This window comes from Hoplias malabaricus, chromosome 1, assembly GCF_029633855.1.
Source record: "Hoplias malabaricus isolate fHopMal1 chromosome 1, fHopMal1.hap1, whole genome shotgun sequence".
Classification (NCBI taxonomy): Eukaryota; Metazoa; Chordata; class Actinopteri; order Characiformes; family Erythrinidae; genus Hoplias; species Hoplias malabaricus.
This window is the reverse complement of record NC_089800.1, coordinates 60,812,919-60,835,597: the sequence shown is the minus strand read 5'-3', so window position 1 is coordinate 60,835,597 and position 22,679 is coordinate 60,812,919. Positions and strand designations below refer to the sequence as shown.

The 22,679-nt window shown below is 41.8% G+C and overlaps 1 protein-coding gene across 1 annotated transcript in view; it reads left to right on the top strand.

Annotated features, from left to right (window-relative positions):
- Positions 1-19,369, top strand: part of akap6 (A kinase (PRKA) anchor protein 6) — a 113,119-nt gene extending 93,750 nt beyond the window's left edge. Inside the window, exons 11-15 of the mRNA XM_066669601.1 lie at positions 1,335-1,646; positions 10,262-10,477; positions 12,453-15,539; positions 16,578-16,709; positions 18,363-19,369. Coding sequence (XP_066525698.1) covers positions 1,335-1,646; positions 10,262-10,477; positions 12,453-15,539; positions 16,578-16,709; positions 18,363-18,404 — 3,789 coding nt within the window. The 3' untranslated portion in view covers positions 18,405-19,369. The remainder of the gene's footprint in view (positions 1-1,334; positions 1,647-10,261; positions 10,478-12,452; positions 15,540-16,577; positions 16,710-18,362) is intronic.
- The last annotated feature ends 3,310 nt before the right edge of the window (positions 19,370-22,679 follow it).

Sequence of the window (22,679 nt, the reverse complement as noted above, 5' to 3'; positions counted from 1 at the left end):
ATTGCCTTCTCAATGTTCAGAGTTCAACCTGCACTCTCTTTCCAAAAGTACGATCATTCAGGCAGCTGCGAGAACACATACTCACAGACACACACACACACAGACACACACACCTATATGCACGTGTATGAGCAAGCACACACACAAACACACACGCAGAGCACAGTGCGGGTCTGCACTCTCGCTGTCAGTGGGAGAAAATTGTTCAGCGAGCCCATTTCAAAAATCATCGGTGTGTGTTTTTGTGGCTGATTGTTTGCTATTCAACAAGCATTTCAATGTCTCTCTAAAATGTCACTTTGCGCAATGAGATTTTAACCCTCTCCGTCTCTGCAGATCCAAACCCATCTCTTGCAACGCATATACCATCTCCATAATAGCTTTTCAGCCTCATCTAAATTACCTCTGAATCTCTTAATTCAATCCAAGTAAATTAGAGTTAATAACAGTGTTATCTCTTAAAAAGGCAATTCATTAGATTCTAGTTAAGATGTTTAGGTGGACACCAAGTTATCTCAGCAATCTAAATCAAGTAACTGTTATTTTTTTGCCTCACTTACTGAACAAATTATTCAATGCACAATATGGGCAATACAGTTCAGTAAGTGAAGAAAAACAATAAATGTTACTTGAACACATTTTCTTTTACTTAATGTTTCATTTAAAACAGACATTAAGCAGAGTTATTCCGTACATTGTTCCTTTTCCAGAATTAGACAAAACACACAAAAAAAATGTACAGACATTAACACACAACAACTAAACATAACATCAGTTCCTTAGCATTATGAGTTCCAAAGCTGTTATTACAGCTTCTTTTTTCAGTTTTCCCAAATAAATCTACAGGGCCATCATTTTATAACCCCAAAGTTCAACATTAGATATTGGATATATTTTTGTTTTTAACTTAATAATCCAGGCAGTCCTAATCACATTCAAAGATGCTGAGATGTGGGCTTTGGATTGACCAGTTCATTGATACAGTAACACCAGTACATTTTTTAATATGTAATCACCTCAGAAATATGTACTTTAACTAAACTAGTTTCACAAGTGGTTATTTGTGTGAAAGCTAGTGCCTCTTTAATGGGGAGCATGATGTGAAGGAAGAAATTTTGTTGGAAGGACAGAGCAGTAAGTCCTTGGTTTTAAGGTTGGAGGGATGGAGAGATAAATTGTCAGTTGGCTCAAGAGTAAATTCTGATAGCTGTGTTGAAAGCTTTGGTGTAATTGTCTGGAAAGTAAAAATGAATATTAATGCCCCTCAAGTATGAGAATACTAGATGTGTATGTGTTTGTGGACTTGTACAAGCTCTCTGTGTGTATCCCTGCAGAAGACCCTGGGGGAGCACGTGAAGGTGCGTGCAGGTGGTCAGAGCTCTGGTGGGCTGCTCTCTCCAGGCACCAGCAGCATGGTGGCTCAGCTGGAGAGCAGGATCAAGGAGCTGAAGAGCTGGCTGAGGGACACCGAGCTCTTCATCTTTAACCTAAACCTCAGAGCAGACACACAGCAACAGAACCACATCCATGACTCCAGCTACACCCTGCAAGACCCCCAGCCAAACCCGCAGCATGAACCCCAAACAGACCCTGAGCCAGAGTCAGAGCTGGATCCACAAGCCGCCAAGCAGCTGGAACACTTCAAGGTAAGAACTGTGGAGAGAAACAGATTAAAACTACCCTGCTGAGATCTTATCAGGGGGTCTTTACTGCGGCTGCACTGGTCATGCCCTGTTACTATAGACATCGGCTCTGCAGGAGCCTCCAGCTAAGCACACTGAAATAGTCCATCTCATCACACACTGCTAGTGGACTTGCGCCGTCACCTAGCTAACTGTATCTCACATCCACCACAGTGAAACACATATCTCTGTTAGAGCCTTAGACCAAAGCACTGCACTGTGAAAAAGATGTTTTTATGACTAAGTATAAAGATTCAGCATATTTGTATATTCAAATGAAGTGAATAGGTTTGTAGACTTCAATTTAAATGTTCCATAAAGGTTCTTCTTAGTGGATTTCTTATAAATGTGTCGTCACAGTTCACATATTATCTCTCTTCTTTGTGTCACGTGATTCAAAACCTTTTTTTATAAAAGCCCCAATATTTATTGCAGCAGAATGACTTCATCCAGAGTGTAGACAATTTAATATCATCAGAATTATGTATGAATAGCAGACTTTTGTTGCTTTTGAGCAGTTCTCCCTGTAGAAATATTCGTGTGAACATATATTATTGTCCTCAAGCTAAAGTTAGGTTTGCAGTTTACTTACTTTTGTCTGGTTTATTTTTGTCAGTTTCAGTGACAAAATTCAGCATGATGTCTGTCTTCTCTATTTTTATTCGCAATATGTAAACAATTCATTTTCAGCTTTTAGGTTTAACAGTTTAGTTGAGACTCAGGGATTGTGTGTGTGTCTCTTTTTCAAAACCACAACGGTCAGCGCAAGAGTCCAGATGGATTGAAGCATTGTATTTGTTTGCCACTTTCTACCACTCCTAATTTTCACTGATAGTGATAAATCTGGTGGATGTCAAGCACATATTGACCAGCATATACAACGATCGATGGTAATATTATGACCACCCCCTTGTCTCTACCCTTACTGCCCATTTTCTCAGCTCCACCCACTATATGGGAGCACAATTACAGACACTAGTCCATCTGTTGCTTTAAATACTTTTTTTTTGCCCCCTTTCACCCAGTTCTTCAAAGGTCATGACCCCCACAAGATCACCAGAGAGCAGGCATGATTTGGATCATACCTCTGACCCACTTGTACCAACTCAGCACACACCAGCACACCACCACATCTGTGTTACTGCAGCACTGAGAACGATCCAACCCCCAAAATGATCCGCCCTCCGTTATCGTCCTGTGGCTTCCTAAACTTTGAAGAACGAAGTGTAAAAAGTGTCAAACAAAAAATGCCGAGCAATAGATGGTCTACAGTCTGTAATTGCACAACAATGTAGTGTCTATTAATTGTCAGTGGAGCCGAGAGAATGGGCAGTGAGTACTGAAACAAGGAGGTGGTCTTAATGTTATGATTAATTTGTGTGTATAGGATAGGTCCTAACTTCCTTTGGAATACACTTTCTCTAGATAAAACGGCCATCATCTCTGTCGCGCATGGAGGTGTATCACGGAGTACCTGCTAAGAATGAAGTACATGCTCAAACAGTGTAGATCCAAAAAAAACCCTACATATCTCAGTGTTTCATTTGAGCTCTGCTACAATAATAAATGCAGGGCAAAAGCACCCGTCAGAGCTCTGACTGAAAATCTATAGGAAATAATTATTTGAGTTAAAATGCTGAGGAACGGCGTGGGGTATTAATCAAGCCGTGTCAAAACACAGGTAGTGGAGTTGATTACATTCCCCCTGCTGAGTGACAAACATAAGAGAAGAAAACTTTTAAATATACGCAGGGTGAAATGAGCAGGGGGAGAAATAGTGCTCTAGAAAGAAGACTTTGCCTTTGATAAAATGGTGTGCAGGCATGGAGGGACGCATTGATTTTTTGGGACTGGAGTACAGGAAAAATAATAATAATACTGAGATTGGAAATATTGATATACACAGTTTCTGTGGACAGTGGCACTGCACTAAATGTAATGAATGGGCATTTAATAAGAGGAAGGAGGGTATTTAATGATTCCATATCTGTTCTTTCAGCTTGGAACTATGAATGAGTTGAATAGGCAGAGTTGGCATGATTGCAGCTAAGTTGAAAGGCATCAGCAGGAGAGCTTAGATCCCGACTGCAATAGAGCCACTGTTCTCTGGGCCATCATAACAGCAGAGCGAGCGAGCGAGAGAGAGAGAGAGACATGGAGAGGGTAGAAGGGAGTTGCATTGACTGCCATACTTACCCCCTCACATGCCAGTCAAAGCAACAGGCTTTCATCATGATAGAAACGAACTACACTACCAGACAACACTTGACCATCACATTGTGCCAACAGTGTAGGAACAGTGCAATCAATGTGGTCAATTCAAGACTGAGCTCTTTCAAAGCAGGGCATCTTGCACTTGATCATTGTCTGTGAGCACCAGCTGATGATAAACCAAGTGGCAGTTGAGAAACACCTTGCCCACAGCACTGTAAAGGCAGCCGCATCACATGTTCTGGTGTGACTTTAGCATGATCTGGAATGTGTGGTCTTAGTGTCTCTTGGGGGGTTGCAGGGGGTAGCTGCCTAGCTGTTGATACTTAATACCTCCCAAATTGCAAAAGACACAGCTCAAGCTCAGATAAACAAACTACACTCAACTTTATCTTCTAAAGGTGTTATAGCACCACTCAGATTTTGTGGTAATTAGACGTATGATGTGCCTCACTAATTGTGTTTTTGTCTTTTTTTATTTATATAAATTTCCCACAACCTACTGAATAAAAACACAACCAATTCATATTCTGTTTGTTGCGATGTAAATATTTGAATGTGAAATAACAACCGTGGGAAATAATTACAATCAGCTGAAATAATTATGATCAGTTCAAATAATTATGATGAAGCAACTATATAATGAGTGTGACAGTATACAATTATCTTCCCTCAGACATTGTAAATGCCTTTGCTTAGATATAATTCTAATATGCCTTTTGCCTTTTCACATCAAAGCCTTATAATATGACCTAAAAATATAAAAAGGAACAATCAGAGAACAAGCCACCTCATAATAAATAATGAGTCTAGCCTCGTTCTTAAAATGTCATCATAAAATGTCCATTTCTAGTTGAATAAAAAGCAGGAAGTTCTCAAACTGGAGAGAGAATCTAAAATTAGACTCTATTGTATCTTAACCTTCTCTGGGTGTACAGTTCAAACTACTTGGCTGCCAATTTCACATCTTTTATTAATAACAACTCCACTTTAATAGTGTGTTTTGATGATAGCAAAACCTGAAGGTTGAATTTTTTTCTGTGAAAGAATTAACTATGCCACTGCAGCTTCAGGCACTTTAGAATAAGCATTTTGCTCATTAAAGCTTTGCTAACATGCTGGATTACTAAAGATCACTGTAGTCATCACTGTGTCACAGCATCTGCCGCTTCTCCTGATCAGTGTCACTGTGGAAGATATAAGCATGGTGTTATGCTAATGCCCTCTGCATAGTTAATGTGCTCTCTGTATCATCCACGCTAATAACATCCGTCATTTCCCATCAGCATGTTTATGTGTTGCCTGTCTGGCATTCTGAAGATGGGCATTTAGAAATGGACATTTAAGGGCTTTTAAGTAATGTATTCAAATGTCCTGTGTAATGACCAGGGTCTTTGCTTCATAAGCAAATTCACGACAGCTAGACCAGCAAGATATTTTAGTTTTCCTTGTTATATTTTATTGTAAGTTGCATATTAGCCTCTAACCTCTGGTCATACACTTGCCCACGTGGGTTGTTATTTGTTGTTAGTGGAGCTCAGGCCTCATAGGAATGCGTTTGCCTGGCTTACAAACTTACCATCAGCCTTCACTTCGCATTAACCTCATACACACTCTAGCAAAATCTTACATTTTTTTCTGTGTATTTCATCAGATGATGTGCCTTTAAACATAGATGTTGTTTACCGCGATGCCCATTGTTTCAGTGGTAAATTTTGTTGCGTTTATTTATTTGTTTATTTATTTAAGGTTTATATTTTGGCAGTCAGTCATAATTGATTTGGCAGACTGCTGAGTTTAAGTTACAGTGTAGTCAGTGCTTACAGTTCATTCTCTAAACACTGGCTACTGCAGCACAATTCGCCTCAAGACCTGGCTCCTTCTGAATTATATAGCAAATTGAACAGTAGCAGCCGTGATATTTTTCATGCAGGAGCAACTGCCCATAATTATGGTAATCAATTATAGTTTTCTTAAAAAAAAAGCAATAAAAATGTTTTTTGGATAATAACGTCTCTCTTTTTGTCATATCTATTGGAATTCTTCCATTACTAACTGTAGGTGGGAGTCAAACTAAATCTAAATCTTACTCTCTGTAGTATGTTAAGAGTGTGAGTCTATCTTTTCCCATCTCTCCTGATCAGAAGACTGCAGCGGCGGCCCCCTAGGCCTTATCCAGGCCCCCCCCCCCATCCTGATAATGAAATGTGACAGCGCAGATATAATATCAATACTTTCTCCATGATTAGGAATAAGGAACTCCTGTTCTTTGGCAAGTGCTAACCGCATTAAGTCTGTGGGGTGCTGAGGGGGGTGAGTGGGGAAGTGCCAAACGCAGAGTTAGTGTCTTATCAGCAGGTAATGGGGAGCAGACAGGTGACAGCCCAGGGAGGCCTGTTCATTACCCACACAATCGACTGGCCACACACACACACTCTTATTTTTCATTCTGCGTCCATCCCGCTCGCTTTCATTTACCGACACTAATGAGAAAATGTCCTTATTGATAGCATTATTATTACTTTTCTGCCATTTGTTTGCTTTATCACGTTAAAGAGGGGCAGGCCGCTGTTCGTGAGACATTAGTTTCATCTTGAAAATATCTGTCCGTTTTTTGTTTTTTATTTATTTTCCGTGTCGATGAGAAAAGGAGAAAAAACTCACTTTTAAATATGGATTTTATGGATCATGAACAAGGAATCCACTGCATACCTTGACTTGTTTGACATGGAAAAAAAATGACAAGAAAATCCCACACGTGTTTGGTGCAAGGCAGAGAGAGATATGTTAAACACAGAGAGAGAAAACAAAGCTGTACTCTGAACCTTGCTCTTTAATTAGCTTGATTGACAGGTGTCAGAATTTGAACATTGGCTACAGTGGTTTGTGATTGGACTGCAGTGTTGTTCTTCCCTCCAGTCCGTCGAGGTTATCTGCCAGAGGAAGATGCTGTGCTTCCAGTGGCATAAACGCACGAAACTAAAAGCAGCATGAGCTCTGGGAATCTGTGTGTGGGAACAAATCTTCGACATGAATTCATTACGCTCATTTGCGATAACAAGTGCTTGTGGTTTTAATTGACTTAATCAACAAATAGAATTAATCAGAGATTTCTAATTAATGGTAATTGATTGAATATCCACTGGGTCACTGTCAGTGTTAGATTCCTGTGTCCTTGCCTTGACTGGAGGGGATTTGGGCTCCACTCCTTCATCGCGGCCAGATTAATTGAAAATGTTAAAATTGCAGCTGCAGAAAAAAAAGGAGGGGATGAAGTGTGCACTCGTTCTCCCAGCAGAGAGGAGCAAAACAAACGTGCCAATGCAGAAAGAGCAGGAGCCTCTTCTGCCCTCATCTGCCATTTTAATCCTCACAAAAGAGCATCAGCCTTGGTGCATGGGTAATTCCAAACCCTTCTGACTTGTAAGTGTTTTATTGCACGTTGAACACGGTGGATCTATATATGCAGCAGAATACTACATAATGAAATGGAAAGGAAAGGAGCTCAGAGACAAATGCAACAGAAGTAAAAAACTAACAAAACATTAATAGCATTCTTGATGGGGTCTTGGTGTGTTGTCGCTCAGGGTATGGAGATTGAGTTTGAAACTGCTTTTTTGTGGGGTTTGGGGGAGGGGGTTGATTACTAACTCACAGATAGTGAGAAACTTGTAGATTAATACAGTACACAAGATGGATTTAGCCAAGCGATAGCGAAGCCAGATCAGGCCGATGAGAGAATAGTCATCTCAGGCATTGTGGAGATTGGCTTAGCACTGACGCACGCTCGACGGCAGCTGATCTGCTGATACCTTTATTAAAAAGCACCTGATAGATAGGCCTGCTGTGAGCTTGCTCATTCCATTGCCTTCACAGAGAATGGTCAACTGAAAGATTGCTCTCTTGTTTGGTTTCTGCATTTGTTTCCCTCTCCCTCTCTCTCTCTCTCTCTCTCCCTCTCTCCTATTCATATCTGGCTGGGGCAACAGAGCGCATTGGCCAGCGGCCAGCTTCTCAGCCATAGCACTCAGCCTGTGGGTCTGAAATGGAGTCATTGTGTAGGTTCACATTCACATACTGCGGGGAAAAAGCAGGCCACTTTACTGCTCCATGTATTTGGAAAAGCTTTTTAGCAAATATTGGCACACCATACTCTGCCTGCCCCCTTTGTCAATAAGGTAAGACTCATTCGGGGAAGAGAAATCAAGTTATGAAACCCGGCAAAGCAGAAACAATGAAACATTGGATTTCTGTAGAGTTTGGGAGTCTGAGAGCACCATATGCTGTTAAACGTGTTATGATATAGACCCAGTTTTGTGCCATTTAATCTGTATGAGTGGACTAGTGGTATTGATTGAAAAATAGCCCTCTAGATTGTTTGTCGTGCCCATGCGTGAGAGGACTGGAGGCAGTGAGGGAAATGTAACAGTGCTCGTAGGAGAATGATGTTGACCATCCACAGCGCTAACACCAACTGTTTGTGTAAAAAGATAAACAGAGGCTAGCCATAAATGTTTGCAAGTGACTCCTAGAATACCAAGTGTTGCCGACTCTTCAAACTACATGCCTGCTTGTGTCTTATTTTTTACGTCTTGTGTGTTTGTTTGTTTGCGCGTCGGCTTTCGAAGCGTCTCGGAGTTTGCTAAGCGCCACTGTTTCAACTCTGCTCTCGATCCTATTCCACAGGATAACTTTATCACTCTATGCAGTGGCCTCGCTCGCCCCTCCTCTCCCGTCGCTGCCATTGCATTTTGCAGTCTCATTACCTGTTTAAAAGATGTGGGGAGCGGTAAATGTATGCTAAAACAGAGGACGAAACGGCCGAGGAGAAAAAAATCCAATTTAAATGTAATGGTGTTTAATATTTATTGAAAAATGTAAAGAAAGAGTGAGGCAATGCCTTGCCGAGCAGGTGGGATTTACATAAATTGTTCTCGGAATGTTTTTGTCCCATACTGCACACGGAGCAGAGCTTGTCAATTCGCACAGCCTCCACTGCATATTTAAAGAGAGCTTTGGTACGGGGCGCTAGACCATCAGCATCCCGCGCCCTCTTCCACCACACACACAATCACCTCAACAGTGCGCTCTTGTTCAAGAGAGTGTATATGTGGTGGCGATTTCATTCCATTTGTGTTATAGCTGAGCTGTGGCGCACAGGAGTGAGACTCTGGCCTGTAACTATTGAACTGAGTGTTGTTTATGGGCTGGGTGGGGTGTGCAGGGGTCTTTGTGATTTACATGCTCCTGACGGCATGGATTGTTGTGGGGACCTCATCAGCACCAGGCCCACTTCCGACTCACTCTCATTTACACATACACACACACACACACACTCTCTCTCTCTCTCTTTCTCTCTCTCTCTCTCTCTCTCTCTCTCTGCCTGTCTCTCTTTCTCTTAATTATATAATGTGTTTTATGTTCACAGTGATTTTCTTTGTAATGTTATTATTACCATAAAAGAATTCACTTTTTAATTTTATATAACTTTCACAATCATTTTAGATTCTTGCATAATGTTCTGCTCACACTGGAGACATCTTAAAATTTCCCTTTCTACCCATAGCTTTTTATTTTTGACACATATGACCTTGAACAGGACTTGCACATTTGAATTCCTTTGTACATTTATCTGCATTAGAATTGGCTTCATGCTTCTGACAACACTGAGCTTTTCAACATTCCTCTAAATGGCATGATGTACTTGCATAAAAAATAAATGTAACACATGTCGTTCCTTGAATCTACTCGAATGCCGTGAATCTGAATTATACAGTGATCACACATAACAGTGTACATCACTACATTAAATATAGCAGTAAACGAGAGGTTATACTTTGACACAAATAAAGTTTATAGTTACTTTGCCAATTATGTAATTACCCTGAATTTTAGGGCATTTATGTAAAATGCTCTAAAATATTATGGCTTATATGTTCTAAAAAGTGACTGGAGTCTCTCTCTCTCTCTCTCTCTCCCTCTCGCTCTCTGTCTCATTCTCACTCTCCATCTGTCTCTCTCAATGTTATTCTGGCTTATAGGGAGATCAAACCTTGTGCTATATATCATCACATTAATTTAGCAATAAATGCCATGATAAAGTTTGTAGACACTTCAACACAAAGTATATATCAGATAATTAGAGACATTTTAAATAAAAAGTGAAGTGTTCTAAAATAAGTGCCTGAAATTATATTCCATAAAAATACAAGGGCCCATATGTTGACCCAGAGTTCCTTGCACTCATAACTTACACCTAGTTTTAAAATGTAATAATGTATATATGAGTCTTAAAATCAATAACCATATATTGGTCCTGTGGTTTAAAGGGTTAACTATGTCTGCTTTGTTTTTCTCTCTGTTTGCAGGCTCTGTGTATGGAGGTGAGAAGCAGGAGGAAGGGTTTGGCCTCAGTGCTGAGGCTGTGTCAGAGGCTCTTGGAGGGACCAGAGGAGCAGAGCTCCGAGGCTGAGCACCAGTCTCTGCGGCTACTGCAGGTGAACCTGGAGAGGCGCTGGGAGGCCATCGTCATGCAGGTGCTGCAGTGGCAGAGCCGCCTCAAATGCACCCTGGGCCGAGAACAGGTCAGATATGACTCCAAGCACATCTATGAGCCCGCTGTATATAATCCTCCGCTAGGGTATGCGTCCAGCAAGCAGCTGTCACTGTGGTATCACTGCCAAATCACAAACATCATGTGTCACCAACGATCCCTACCATACAAAACGAATCAGCATGAATATGAAACATCTAACGCATAAACATTCCAGCTACAAATCCCTTCACACGTGTCAAACAGATGCAGCCACTGATGCGTTCCTTCTCAATATAAATAAATACATGACGACACACTATGAAACCCAACAAGATTTCCCCACACTACCATTCAGTAAATCCTATTACACCCATAGACATCCTGTCCATTCATTGTTTGGAGTATGTATTTTACTCAACTCCTAAACTGGCTGCACAAGGGTCCATTTATTCCTTAGTCTACTTCTTAGTAACCTTTCCAGGCCAAGTGTTTCCTCATCAAGAAATATTGTAGGAGTAATGTAGAGCAGCACAGCTGTAATGGAGCAATAAGAGTGATGTATAATGCAGGAAATGTAACTACATATTATCCTTCAGTAATATAAAATGAAGGCAAAGTAGCTAGGCAGACTAACAGGGCTCGGCACTCAGTGAATTACAAGAGTTGCCAAGGAATAATTGACTGATCTTAATGTATTAAGTAACCTCCCTAGAAACGCAATAACTTAATACAAAGCGCTTTCCCTAGAGAAGTAAATAGAAAGCTTGAGAAAGTGTAACCGTATCACTTCCCCCTCGCTCCCAAAACAAAGACAAAGATCTTCGAGGAATCTAGGTTTACTGCAAAATAAACAGCATTTTTAGTCCCAAAACAGAAGTCCTAACTAGTGACTTATAGTACTAGGAGGGTCGCAGCGGTGCTTTCAATGTGGCAGTTAGATGCACATTGGACAGAGGCTTTTATTATGCAGATGCTCTGCATTCCTGTGCGGCAGCACACGGCTCTGTGGAGGCTGTGTGGAGCACACAGAAAAGCTCAGGGACCTGTTTGTGGACGTCCACTCAGTTATCCGCTCTCATTTACACCGGCAAGACAAACGACTCAGCCCTCTCCGGCTCTGACCTTGCGGGGCTGAAGAGCAATTTCACTTTGGGAAGTGTTTAGAAAAGGGGAAGAAAAATAATAGGGAGGGTCTGTTTTTGTAAATACAGTGCTCTGTGTGCTGTGATAAAATAGCATTCTATTAAAAGATTTAGAAGACAAACTCTGCTTATGTGTTCACTCTTCATGTTTGAGGGTTGAAAAAGTTTTTCAATTTGGCCATTTTTAAAAAGCTGTGTTTTTGTGGTGCCATTTTTTAACATGAAGGTCAACAGAAGGGATGGTAATTTGATGCTAACTCTCACTCACTCTAGAAAGAGTGTGTGTGTGCCTGAGAATGGCTGTCTCCTGAGAAGAAATGTGAAGGGCTAGCCCCTCTGTTATTCCCCTTATTCACTTTTTTTTAACATAGCGAACTTTGTTATTAATGAAATAATTGAAGGTTATTTTGGGAACTTTGTGTTAATAAAATGCCTTTGCTGCAATTGTTGTAGACTGTAAGCTGATGCAGCTTACAGAAATGATTTTTATTTGATTAGACTGATTGATTGTTCTCACAGTTGAAGGTTTTATCATGCATTAGCGATCCAAGCCCTGTCATTAGTATTTCCCTTATCAGCAAGAAGAGAATAAACAGAAATCTAATAAAAATTCATTATATGCGATGTATGACATACCACGCATGTGTTAGATTTGCCAGTTTATTAGATTAATGAGATAAAAGGATAATATAAATAGACCTTTCCCTCATTAATGAGAATCCAAGCAATTTGTATAATTGTATCCCATTGCAGAATGCATGTGTCTATGCAGAATTTTCAAGCAGCAAACATGTTTAACAGCTCAGAGTTGCTTTTAATATCATTACAGTACAATTCAATACAGTTCAATTCATTCTCTCATTGCTGTTTGTTCATGTTCAGGTCCCAGGGAACCTGATTGAACCATCATTAATGGATCTTCGTATGCAAACTGAAGACTCTTGGGAATGGGATGAGATGGACATGACAATAGTCAATACGGAGTCACAGGAATGTGATGAGCAAAACCTCCGTTCTGAAATGCACTTTCAACCTGATGAGGCACTCTTAAATACATCTGAGTCGTTCTCCACCCAGCGCCGAACAAGCATGAACACCTCAGAGTCAAATTCAGTGTCATCCCATGTTTATCAGGTATTCAGTCTACATAACGTGGAGTTATACCAACAGCGGCAGTACAATCAAATCATCTCTCCAAATAGCACCAAAACCAAAGGGAAGCAGCCGCTGCTGAAGAGTCTGAGCAAGGACTCCTCTTTCTCTTCTGCAGAGTCATTGCCTGACATCATTGGAGGGCTACTGAGTGGGAAACAGAGCTTGCTAACAGATTTCACAAGGAGATCAGAGAGTGAGAGTGGGATAGTCAGCGAGGGGGACACCGAGACCACAACAAATTCTGAAATCTGTCTGCTTTATCAGAGCGAAGATCAAAAGGTTCAGGCCACTCTCACTCCCCCCATTCGAGCAGAATCGCCTTGTACAGATAGAGTGTCAGATGAAGACATAGACAGGATCCTGGAACGTGCCAACAAGTGTGCTGAGCTGGGAGACAGCCTGGTGGAGGAGGCAAAAAACCAAAGACATTGCTTTGTGAGAAGGAAGAAGGAAGAGCCTGGAGAGACCCGGAGGAAGCACAGAAAGGAACCTGTGGAGATCCTTATTAATGGTCGCTGCCTCAGTCCTGAATCTGAAGGCTGTGACACTGGAGCTTTTAGAGCTGGAGGCTGTAACAAAAGAAAGGTCCGGAAAGAGCCTGCCCAGCTGTCTCAGGGGTCTTCCCTGGATTCCTTGTATGCAGTGGGCGAGTTATTTCCGTCCACCAAAGAGACTCTTACACGCAGCACATCCCTTGAGAGCTGGCTGGCTCCATGTAAAGCTTTGGAGGAAGGGGGCAGTCAGGGCAGCCTGAAGGACATGGGTCTGGCTCCAGAACCCACTGGAGAGTTGAGCAGGAGAACTCTGGAGCTGCTTAAACGACTTGAAAACATCCAGACCCCTCTTGACCAGAAGATGACTCGCAGTGTTTCTGATGTAACCCTTCAGAGCAGCTCTCTTCGTGTGCCTTGTCGAGGGCCACGGTCAGGTGGGCCCGCTTCCTCTGCCAACGAGAGCCTGGCCGCTTCTCTCACAGAGCTAAGCAGCGTTGGGGACTCATCCCTGGCGTCTGAAGATCTGGCCGTGCAGAGGAACCGCCGTGTGGCCACCAACTCAAACAGTTGCTTCAAGAAGCACTGTCGCAACCAGCATCTCATGGACGAGACCGATGCCAGCATCAGCATGGTGGTCAACGTGTCCTGCACTTCAGCCTGCACAGATGATGAGGATGATAGTGATCTGCTTTCCAGTTCCACCCTCACCCTCACCGAGGAAGAGCTGGGCATCAAAGACGATGAAGACTCTAGCATTACCTCTGAGGAGGAGTATATTGAGGGCTCATTTGCACTGGGCTTGGACTATATGAAAGGTGAGTTCCAGAGCTGGATCAAGCACAGACCACAGAACAGAGAGAAGAATGAGGCAGATCTTGGTGACGAGTTGCAATGTGGAAGCCTCTCCAGAGAGATCATTTCACCTGTTAGGACCTCCGGAGATCGGCAGTTTTTGAATCGTGCTGCTCTGAAGCTCTTGGAGACAAACACAAATGCTAAGAATGACAGTCTTAAACAGCAGGAGGTGGACAGCAGTCGCAGGGACGCTACCAGAAGTTACATCAGCCGCTTTGTGGATGACATGGAGAATGGGAATGTGGACAGCTCCCACATCAAAGAGAAAAATGAGGATGACGAGCTCCTCCGAGAAGAAGGAAGTCTGTTTACTAAGAAAGGAGAATCCTGTAAGGACTGCTATGCCATGGATGTTTTTAATGGAGATTTAACGGGTATGGTAAGTGCCACTTCGCCTGCCTCATGTGAGCAACTGAACCTTCAGCCCAAAGAGTCATCTCTAGAGGGTCAGCTGAAAGGCGAGCTGCCATGCCACAGCTCCCATCGCCCGTCCCCCTCTCTGTCTCCAGCAGAAGAGTGCCCAGGTGCCCACCATGGCATGCTGGGGGTGGCTCGCATGAGCTCTCAGGAGAGACTGGTATCTTTTCTAAATGACATCCATGAAAATCACACCGACTGCTGTAGTCAACCGTCCTTCCCTTCCGAAGAAGACAAGGGTGAAAATGTTCACAACTTTGTGATGGAGATTATTGATATGGCATCGGTGGCACTGAAAACAAAAGAAGCCCAAGCAGAGCCTTTTCAAGAAGTCTCAAGCCCAAACTCTGTCTCTCAGATCAGAGAGAAAGTCCTCGAACACTCCCATCGCCCCATCCATCTGCGGAAAGGGGACTTCTACAACTACCTGTCGCTCTCCTCTCACGACAGTGACTGTGGGGAGGTCAGTACTTGCACAGAGGACAAGAGCAGCACCCCAGTACTCTCAAGAAGCCCAGAAATCCACGATGAAGAGCCTCTGTTTGAGGCCTGCACAGAAGAAGTCTACCTAGGCCCTCCTCTTTGTTACAGCATGTCCATTAGCAAACGGCCCACGAGACGCAGCACCAAACTAATAGACCCCTTCTGTCCCCTGAGCCAAGCACCTCCACCGGCCTGTGATGAATACCAAAAAGCACATGGTATTTCTCCAGGAAGTATAGCTGGGAGCCAGCCACAGTGCCATAATGAGGCTCCTTATCTTAATCCTTTACCATGTGAAACCCTGATAGACACTGTTGAATGTTTTGCAGATACTAAAATGCTTGAATCCAATATTTCCCCTGTAATGACTAAGATAAGAGTCTCTTGCTTCAGTACAAATCCTTTAAAGGAGGAAGGCGGCCTATATATTAATCCTAAAATTAACTGTCCCCCGATAAGAAAGAGTGATAGGGATGAAAGAGGTGCTGCTTCACAGTGGATGAAACAGAAGAATGTCAGAAAAGGGCGCAGCTCTCCTCAGGAAGCCAAGTCAACTCATAAACAGGTGCGTTTAGACATTATACTGGGCTCTATCTACTTGTAATGAGAGCAGGGTGCATTTCTGCTGAATTCATCTCATTGACTAAATATTTAAGAGGGATTTTCATTCTCTCCCCCTCTCCCTCCCTCCCCTCCCTCTTCACTCCACTTCCCCCTCCACTCTCCCCCTGAAGTGCTAATGGAAGAAGGATTTGCAGGCGTAGATTTAAAATTTTAAGGTCTACAGAACAGAATAATCATAATCAGTCAGATTATATTATGATTCATAAGCAAGACTACAGCAAGAATCATTACTTAATTTCATGACTGAATTAGCATGTATTTGTGTTCTTTTTAAGTAGTTTTCTGTTTCATATGCAAAACTTCCCTGCTGCTTCGTTCCAGCTCTCACTGCAAATCCGATGTTTGACCTTATATTAGGTGAATTAAGTGCTTACTTTTTAAACTAATCATCGATACCAAAAACAAGAGCATTACTGACGTAACTCAAAAGCCAGATGCAGACAAGCGCCGAAATGTTATTACCCACAGAAACGTATTAAATCTTCAATGACTAGACATTCCAATTAAGGCAAGGCTAATGCATGCTGGCTGGAGTACAATTCTCTGTGCCTTTATTGGACGGACAGGGTGATCTGTCCACACCTCCTGCACTTGGTAGAGCAGCCTAGGACGTCTCTTAGGTCGTCTTCGACCAATGCAGTGGTAAAAGACAGGCCGTGAGAGACTGTGGGTTTGACGTGCCACCAGGAGTACGTGAACTTTCACAATTGGTCAAACTAAAAAGGCTTGGATCCTTGGTATCCAAAAAAAACACTGGTTTAGATGCATAAAACCAAGAAAATGCTTACACATTTTACTGTCACTGAAACCACACCCCTCTCTCTCTCTCCCTCTCCCCCTCCCTCTCTCTCTCTCTCTCTCTCTCTCTCTCTCTCCCTCTTCCTCTCTCCCTCCCTCTCTCTCTCTCTCTCTCTCTCTCTCTCTCTCCCTCTCTCTCTCTCTCTCCCTCTCCCTCCCTCTCTCTCTCTCTCTCTCTCAGTTGCCAAGGTCAGCGAGTGGTGCGGGGCTGCTGGAGACAGGCTGCAGGGCTTCATTCAGCACTCGCCGTTCAGACAGCTCATCTGTAGTGAGGAGTGGAGTGAGCAGCAGGCCCCAGGCCAGGGTTCCTACTGTAGGTCGTGCATCAGCACCCGCACATATACACAGTCACACACACTCACACACAGCCTCTGCCTCCAGGCCTCCTCTGTCGTACCTCTGAAAAATGGCTGATGGCTCTTTTCAACATCTTGTGGTGCATTGCAAGCACCCCATTTTCCACCTCATTCCATACTGCAACTAAGCACCTTCCTATTCCACATTAGTCTGTTTTTGCAACTAGCAAAAAATTTGCAATGAAGACATGGTTTCTCTTCACCGTACATATTTGGAAACGTTCCCTGATCCGACCCCACGGGCTTGTTCCAGTGCTGATGACGCAAATGCTTTGTCTGACTCCAGACTCATGTTATGGTTTAAATTATAGGCCACTGTACTTTCTACCCGATGACAACCTTACTAGGAAATTGGTCTGAAAAGCAGTCATTACATCTATATGTGCCATCTATATGTCTAGTAGGGTTAGCCTTTGAATTGGGCTCTCTCGCTCTTACTATCTCTGTCTGTCGCTCACTGTGTCGCCATGCCAGAGCATGTCGCTCGGCAATGATTTCTTTTGATGAAAAACGAATGTTCCGTAGCAACATAGTCCTAGAGAGTGCACCGCAGATGGAAAATCCAGCGCTACTCGCACATTCTCTGAAAAACCCACAGCAAGTGTGCGCTACACTGTAATCTGGTACCACAAAGACCCTGAGCAGTGGGACTTTCTATTGACTTTGCGTTCAACCCTCTTCAAACCCAGCAACGTTTTTAAACAGGCCCAGGTGAAGTTTTCAGCGACCAGGTCCAAAAAAACAACATAATGGTAGAACATTCAAAAGTGTGTAACAAAAGTCAGCTAAAGGAATGTTTCACCTCGTTTCATGTTTCAGTGAACGCCTAGAGCAGGGAGGATAGGGTAAGAAGACAGAAGACACATGATCAGTCTACTAGCCAGAGCAGACACATTCATATCAGCCCTGTGGCCATCGTGGGGTCAGTGTAGACTCAAATGCACCGCTCCTGCTTATCTAGAGGGCACAGAAAAAAGACCTGCCCAATATCAGACATCATGGGTCCTCATATTAAGTGTGTAATGAAATATTTTGCTTCTTTTAAGACACAATGTGTGATAGAAGATTGAAAGTATTGCTTTCATTTCCTCCTCTTTAACACATTTCTGCAGTGCCTCTAGTGGTTTTAAAGATTACTTACAGTTAGATTTCTAATGCTGTTTGAAAGTTTAGTAACAGTGTTTTCACTAGAATAAATCTAGATTGTGGATAAATGTAGAGAATTATTCTGATATACTCATCTGTTCCAAATACACAGGTTTGAGCAGCTTCAAATAGAAATGAAGGAATGTTAAAGTAGAATTGTAGAAATGTTAAATACATTGAGAGGTCAGTATAATAGTAAATATTATATCATAAACAATTTTCACACTCCATTATTTTTCAAGGAAGTTAAAGAGACATCAAATGAATAATAATAGTATTTCACTTATAAGCAATTAATAAATTGCAATTTATATTTTGTACAATTTATTCTGGCACATTTCACATATAGCAATTGATTTCAAGCTTTGTGTAATGTGTACAGATCAATTATACAGAGCTTTTTTCTTCTGTGTCTCTGTTTATGATTTTGAGCTAAATGTGTCTCATGTATGTGTTTGCTCTAGAGATGTGAGGGAAGCCTTGCCAGTGCAGTGTGTAAACCCTAACTGAAGAGGATCTTCTGTCCCTGCGTAGTTTCTTCTATGGGCTGGGGTCTTTCTTTGATCCTGGTGCATGGACCTCTTCCCTGGCTCTGTAATGCTTTCTGGCCCTCCTCCACCTGCTTCTCCTGCTTTAGCACCCACTTCTGACCTTTGACCCTGGTGACTTTGGAGTGACCCTTAATGTACCCGACACTCACTGCTCATCCTGGACCCCAGAACTGAGCTACCTCACCAGTCTTCCACCCTGAGATTTACCACCACACTAATATACACACGACATTGTCGGCCCAGTGGCTGCAGGTCTGTCTGCGCAAGTCACAGCTGCTTCGTTTGCAGCTTCAAAGTGCAGGTGAGGTGCAGCTCATCACAGAGGTTGATGTAGTCACACTAAATATGTGTGAGTAGGCCCTAGCCTTGTGGCATTATTTTTCAGTGGGCCTGGAGAGCAGCTTCCTCCAGCTTTATTCAGCTCCACTCTTCCTGCGTGTGTGTAAGATGCTTGTTCAGATGTCAAAGCTCGGACCCATGGACTGTTAAAACAACGAGTGCTGAAGTACAGCTATCTATGCAACCCGACAGCTGTGTGAGGTTGTGTGGCATGGGGTTTTGCGCCAGTTAATGGGATGCTCTTCACCGTTTCAGTTTGTTTATTATGATTTTTTTAATTCCCAAGATTTGGAGCAACAAAGAGGTGTTTTAAACTTTAAAAGTTTTGTGCCTTGCAGTTATTTCTTATAACTTTTGTTAAAACACTGCTTTTTTCCATGTCGCGTGTTCAGTTATTGGTAAGAACGTGGATTTCTAAGCAAGGTTTGAGACTAATGAATGGGCATCTGTATATATGTAAACTGTAAGTGCAAATCTCGGTGTAAAATGACGGTATAAATGCTTTGTGTTAGTGTACAACTGTGTGTGTTCTGTGATGTGAATAATTATAAGCCTTAAAGTGCTAGAATGCATGGTTAACTGTATACAACTCTTCAGAAATAAACATAATTTATTGACGTCTCTCTGAAAGGCCCTTTTTTCTGCAATTAAAAAACGGCAAAAATGTATTCTGCCTGCATACAATACTGTGCAGAATTTCAAGACGACCTTTGTTTTTTTAATTACCAGTCACAGCAGCCATTAAACCCACCTCGTTTTTAATTTTTCAGGAGATTAGCCAAGACATCAGCAGCACTGACTGAGTTTGGAATTACTTAAATTGCAAGAAGCAGAAAATACAACCAACTTTTAAGACAAAACTGTAGAAGTTTGGAATAATATCTCTCTGTATTTCTTTCAAAAACTCAAAGCAATTCTCCTGAAAAGAATGGAAGCTGTAATAAATGCAGACAGGAGTAAAATTACAGATTGAGAATCTCTGGCTTGTGCTCAGTGCTCTACACGCATATTTAGATATTCAAACAAATTATAGTCTTTAATTTTTTATTCCAACATACTGCTGGCCAATGTCTCTCGGTCCAGTCCACAGAAACGCCCTGATGATCCGCATTTCTTCCTGTATTCTGCACAGACAGTTCCCAAATGTGGACGTTCAGGAGTCACTGAGGGCTGAGTTGGAAGGCACTGCTAAGACAACATTAAGTGATTCATCTTTATGCCCTGTGAACCTTTGGAAGTATAGAACCACACATCACACGGTTATTTCCATGGCTAATGTGCTGTTTACAGGAAGTGTTGATGATTCCACAGATCGCACTATGGGCCCTCCGAGATGCACACATACAGTAGCATCAGAACCTTGGAACTCTTCAGCTGCCAATCAAGCGCTCTCCTGATTGCCGAGCCGAGTCTGATAAGCTCTCTGCTGTAATCGCCCATCGGCTGCTGCAGCAGATGCCTGTTTGTTGATGATGAGTGTGTGCTTGCATCAGAACAAAATCAGACGGTAGAAATGAAAGGCACACATTTGAAATCAATTCTGAGAATATGGAATAAAGAGAACACAATTCAATGTGTCTTTAGCCTCTCATTAAATAGAAAACTATTTTTGTTGTATTTTAAGCAATAACACAGGCTTCCTCATCACTTCACACATCCGCTGACGGTATATTACAGTAATGACCAGTGGCTGATAAATCCAATAAATCATTATATTCTTAAATAATGACAAACCATATCATTTTATCTTATTGTTTTGGTTAAAGGTAATGTAGAGGACATGCAATAATGTTTATTTTTAACCTAAGGATTATGGATTTAAGGAACAAATATGTCAAAAACAAAAGACAAGGCTTGTCTGACTTACTCCAACCAAAAACAACAGTTTGCTTTTAGCGCAAGGTGAAACCAGTAGAGGATCCTTATTGAATGTGAGAGTAAAAGTCACTTTGATATTTCAAAAAAAGGTTTTTGCAGTGACGGATGGCTCTGATAAATTAGGATGGAAATGGAATCTAACGTTATCTTCAAAATATTGCATCATGAACAAATGATTTCCCTTTTTGCAATTAACTGAATATTTTTGTATGAAATGGAAATTACTTTAAAGGTAGTAAAGGTCATGTGTATCGAACCATGATGCCTTTGCAATTACAAGCAGTCAGGATGTTGATTTGTAGGCTTTGCTAAGCATAGATGGAAAAATTAATAAGTCAGACTCTCTTTGTTGAAAAGATCGCACTTGATTATATGACATTATGTGACAAAAAAGACAAGTTGCAGCGAATTTTTCCACATGACAGTCTCTGAGGGATAAAAGGACATAAGACTGACATTCAAATGTCACCATCTTCTTTTAAATGCAGCGGACAGTGACGGAAAGTTTCACATTGTTTCAGAATTTCACTTTTGATTGATATTGTACACAGAAATGACAATTTCAAACAGAATAAGTGAAAACCATATAACACTGTGTAGAAAAACTTAGTTAAAAGGGTTTGCCTTTATTTTGTGTAGAGATTTTAATTTGATTTTTTATTCCTTCTTCCTTAATTTTTTTTTCTCAACATACAGGGTCATATGATGCCACATGACTTTCTTCCAGTGACCCCCATGCTTCTCTCATTAGAGCCTGGCTGGGTTTCAGTCAGCGAGGGAAAGGAAGGTGTATGATGTGAAAACAGAATATTAAATGTGGCATGTCACCACAGCACATGTCTGTGTATCAAGAAGTGCTTGACAGAATGTCATCAGCATTGGCAGCTTTTATCTATCAAAGTTACGATAAGGTATTAAAAGGCATAATGTGAAAGGAACTTGCTCCAAATGTTGTAAAAGTCAATCACAGCTCGTGGTCAAAACTGTATCTCTGACTCAGGGACATCAATATTGTATCTCAGAATTTATTTCACTAAAGCAGTACTTGTTACATACAGCACAATAAAATACACAGGAACAATGAGACCTAATTGAGAAACTTTTGAGAGATTGATGTTTCTGAAGGTGACTGGTAGATTTTGCTCTGCTGATGAAAATATTTATTATATATTTTTATTTATATATTTTTATTGAACATTTTTACATATGTTGTGGTATAACTAGGGTGACCAGATCTGAGATAGTGAAAAAGAGGACACGTCTCCGGGGGTGGGTTTGGACGACTACTGACGTGCAGACTGTTATCGACCAATAATGGTAGCTCTACAGTCAGACCGTCCAATCAGAAGATTTCAGGCTACTTCACCACGCCCCCTTCTTACTTAAGTGAACCAATCGGAGTAGGGGAGGGCGGGAATAGTTTGTGAACGAAACGCTTCTCGAAGTTCTATGTAAGCTACATAAAAACAAAATCCCGGACGTTTGTGAAATTACGCCCGGACATTTTTTTTAAGTCTAAAAAAGAGGAAATGTCCGGGTTAAAGTGGATGTCTGGTCACCCTAGCTATAACACATAACAGTAGCCACATTAGAGTTGTGTTAGCTTATATGATTCAATGGGCACTTAGCCTTGTTCCCCAATTGTCTTGAGTTCTGTGATGTTGTGAAATCAGAAGTTTGAAACTATATGGTAGTACTTGCTGTGTTTCTGATGAAGCAAGTCCTAGCCTTCACTTTCCTAAACTGGTAGCAATAATAATACACGAGAGGGGGGTGCTATTACGTGAGACATTGGCACTGATGTCCTAGTGCCGAAGATCAGTACACCAGTGCGATTATACCGCAGTACGTTTATTATTAGATTTTAAGATAAAGAAGGCCGTGAAAATTTGTTTTCTTTAACAAACTTCCGCGAGGAAAAATTGTTCGACTGCGTCAAACTTTCCTTTTTGCGTCCAGGATATTTGCAGTTTGGTTCTCTACAGGAGCCGGCCCGTGTTCACACCACATTTG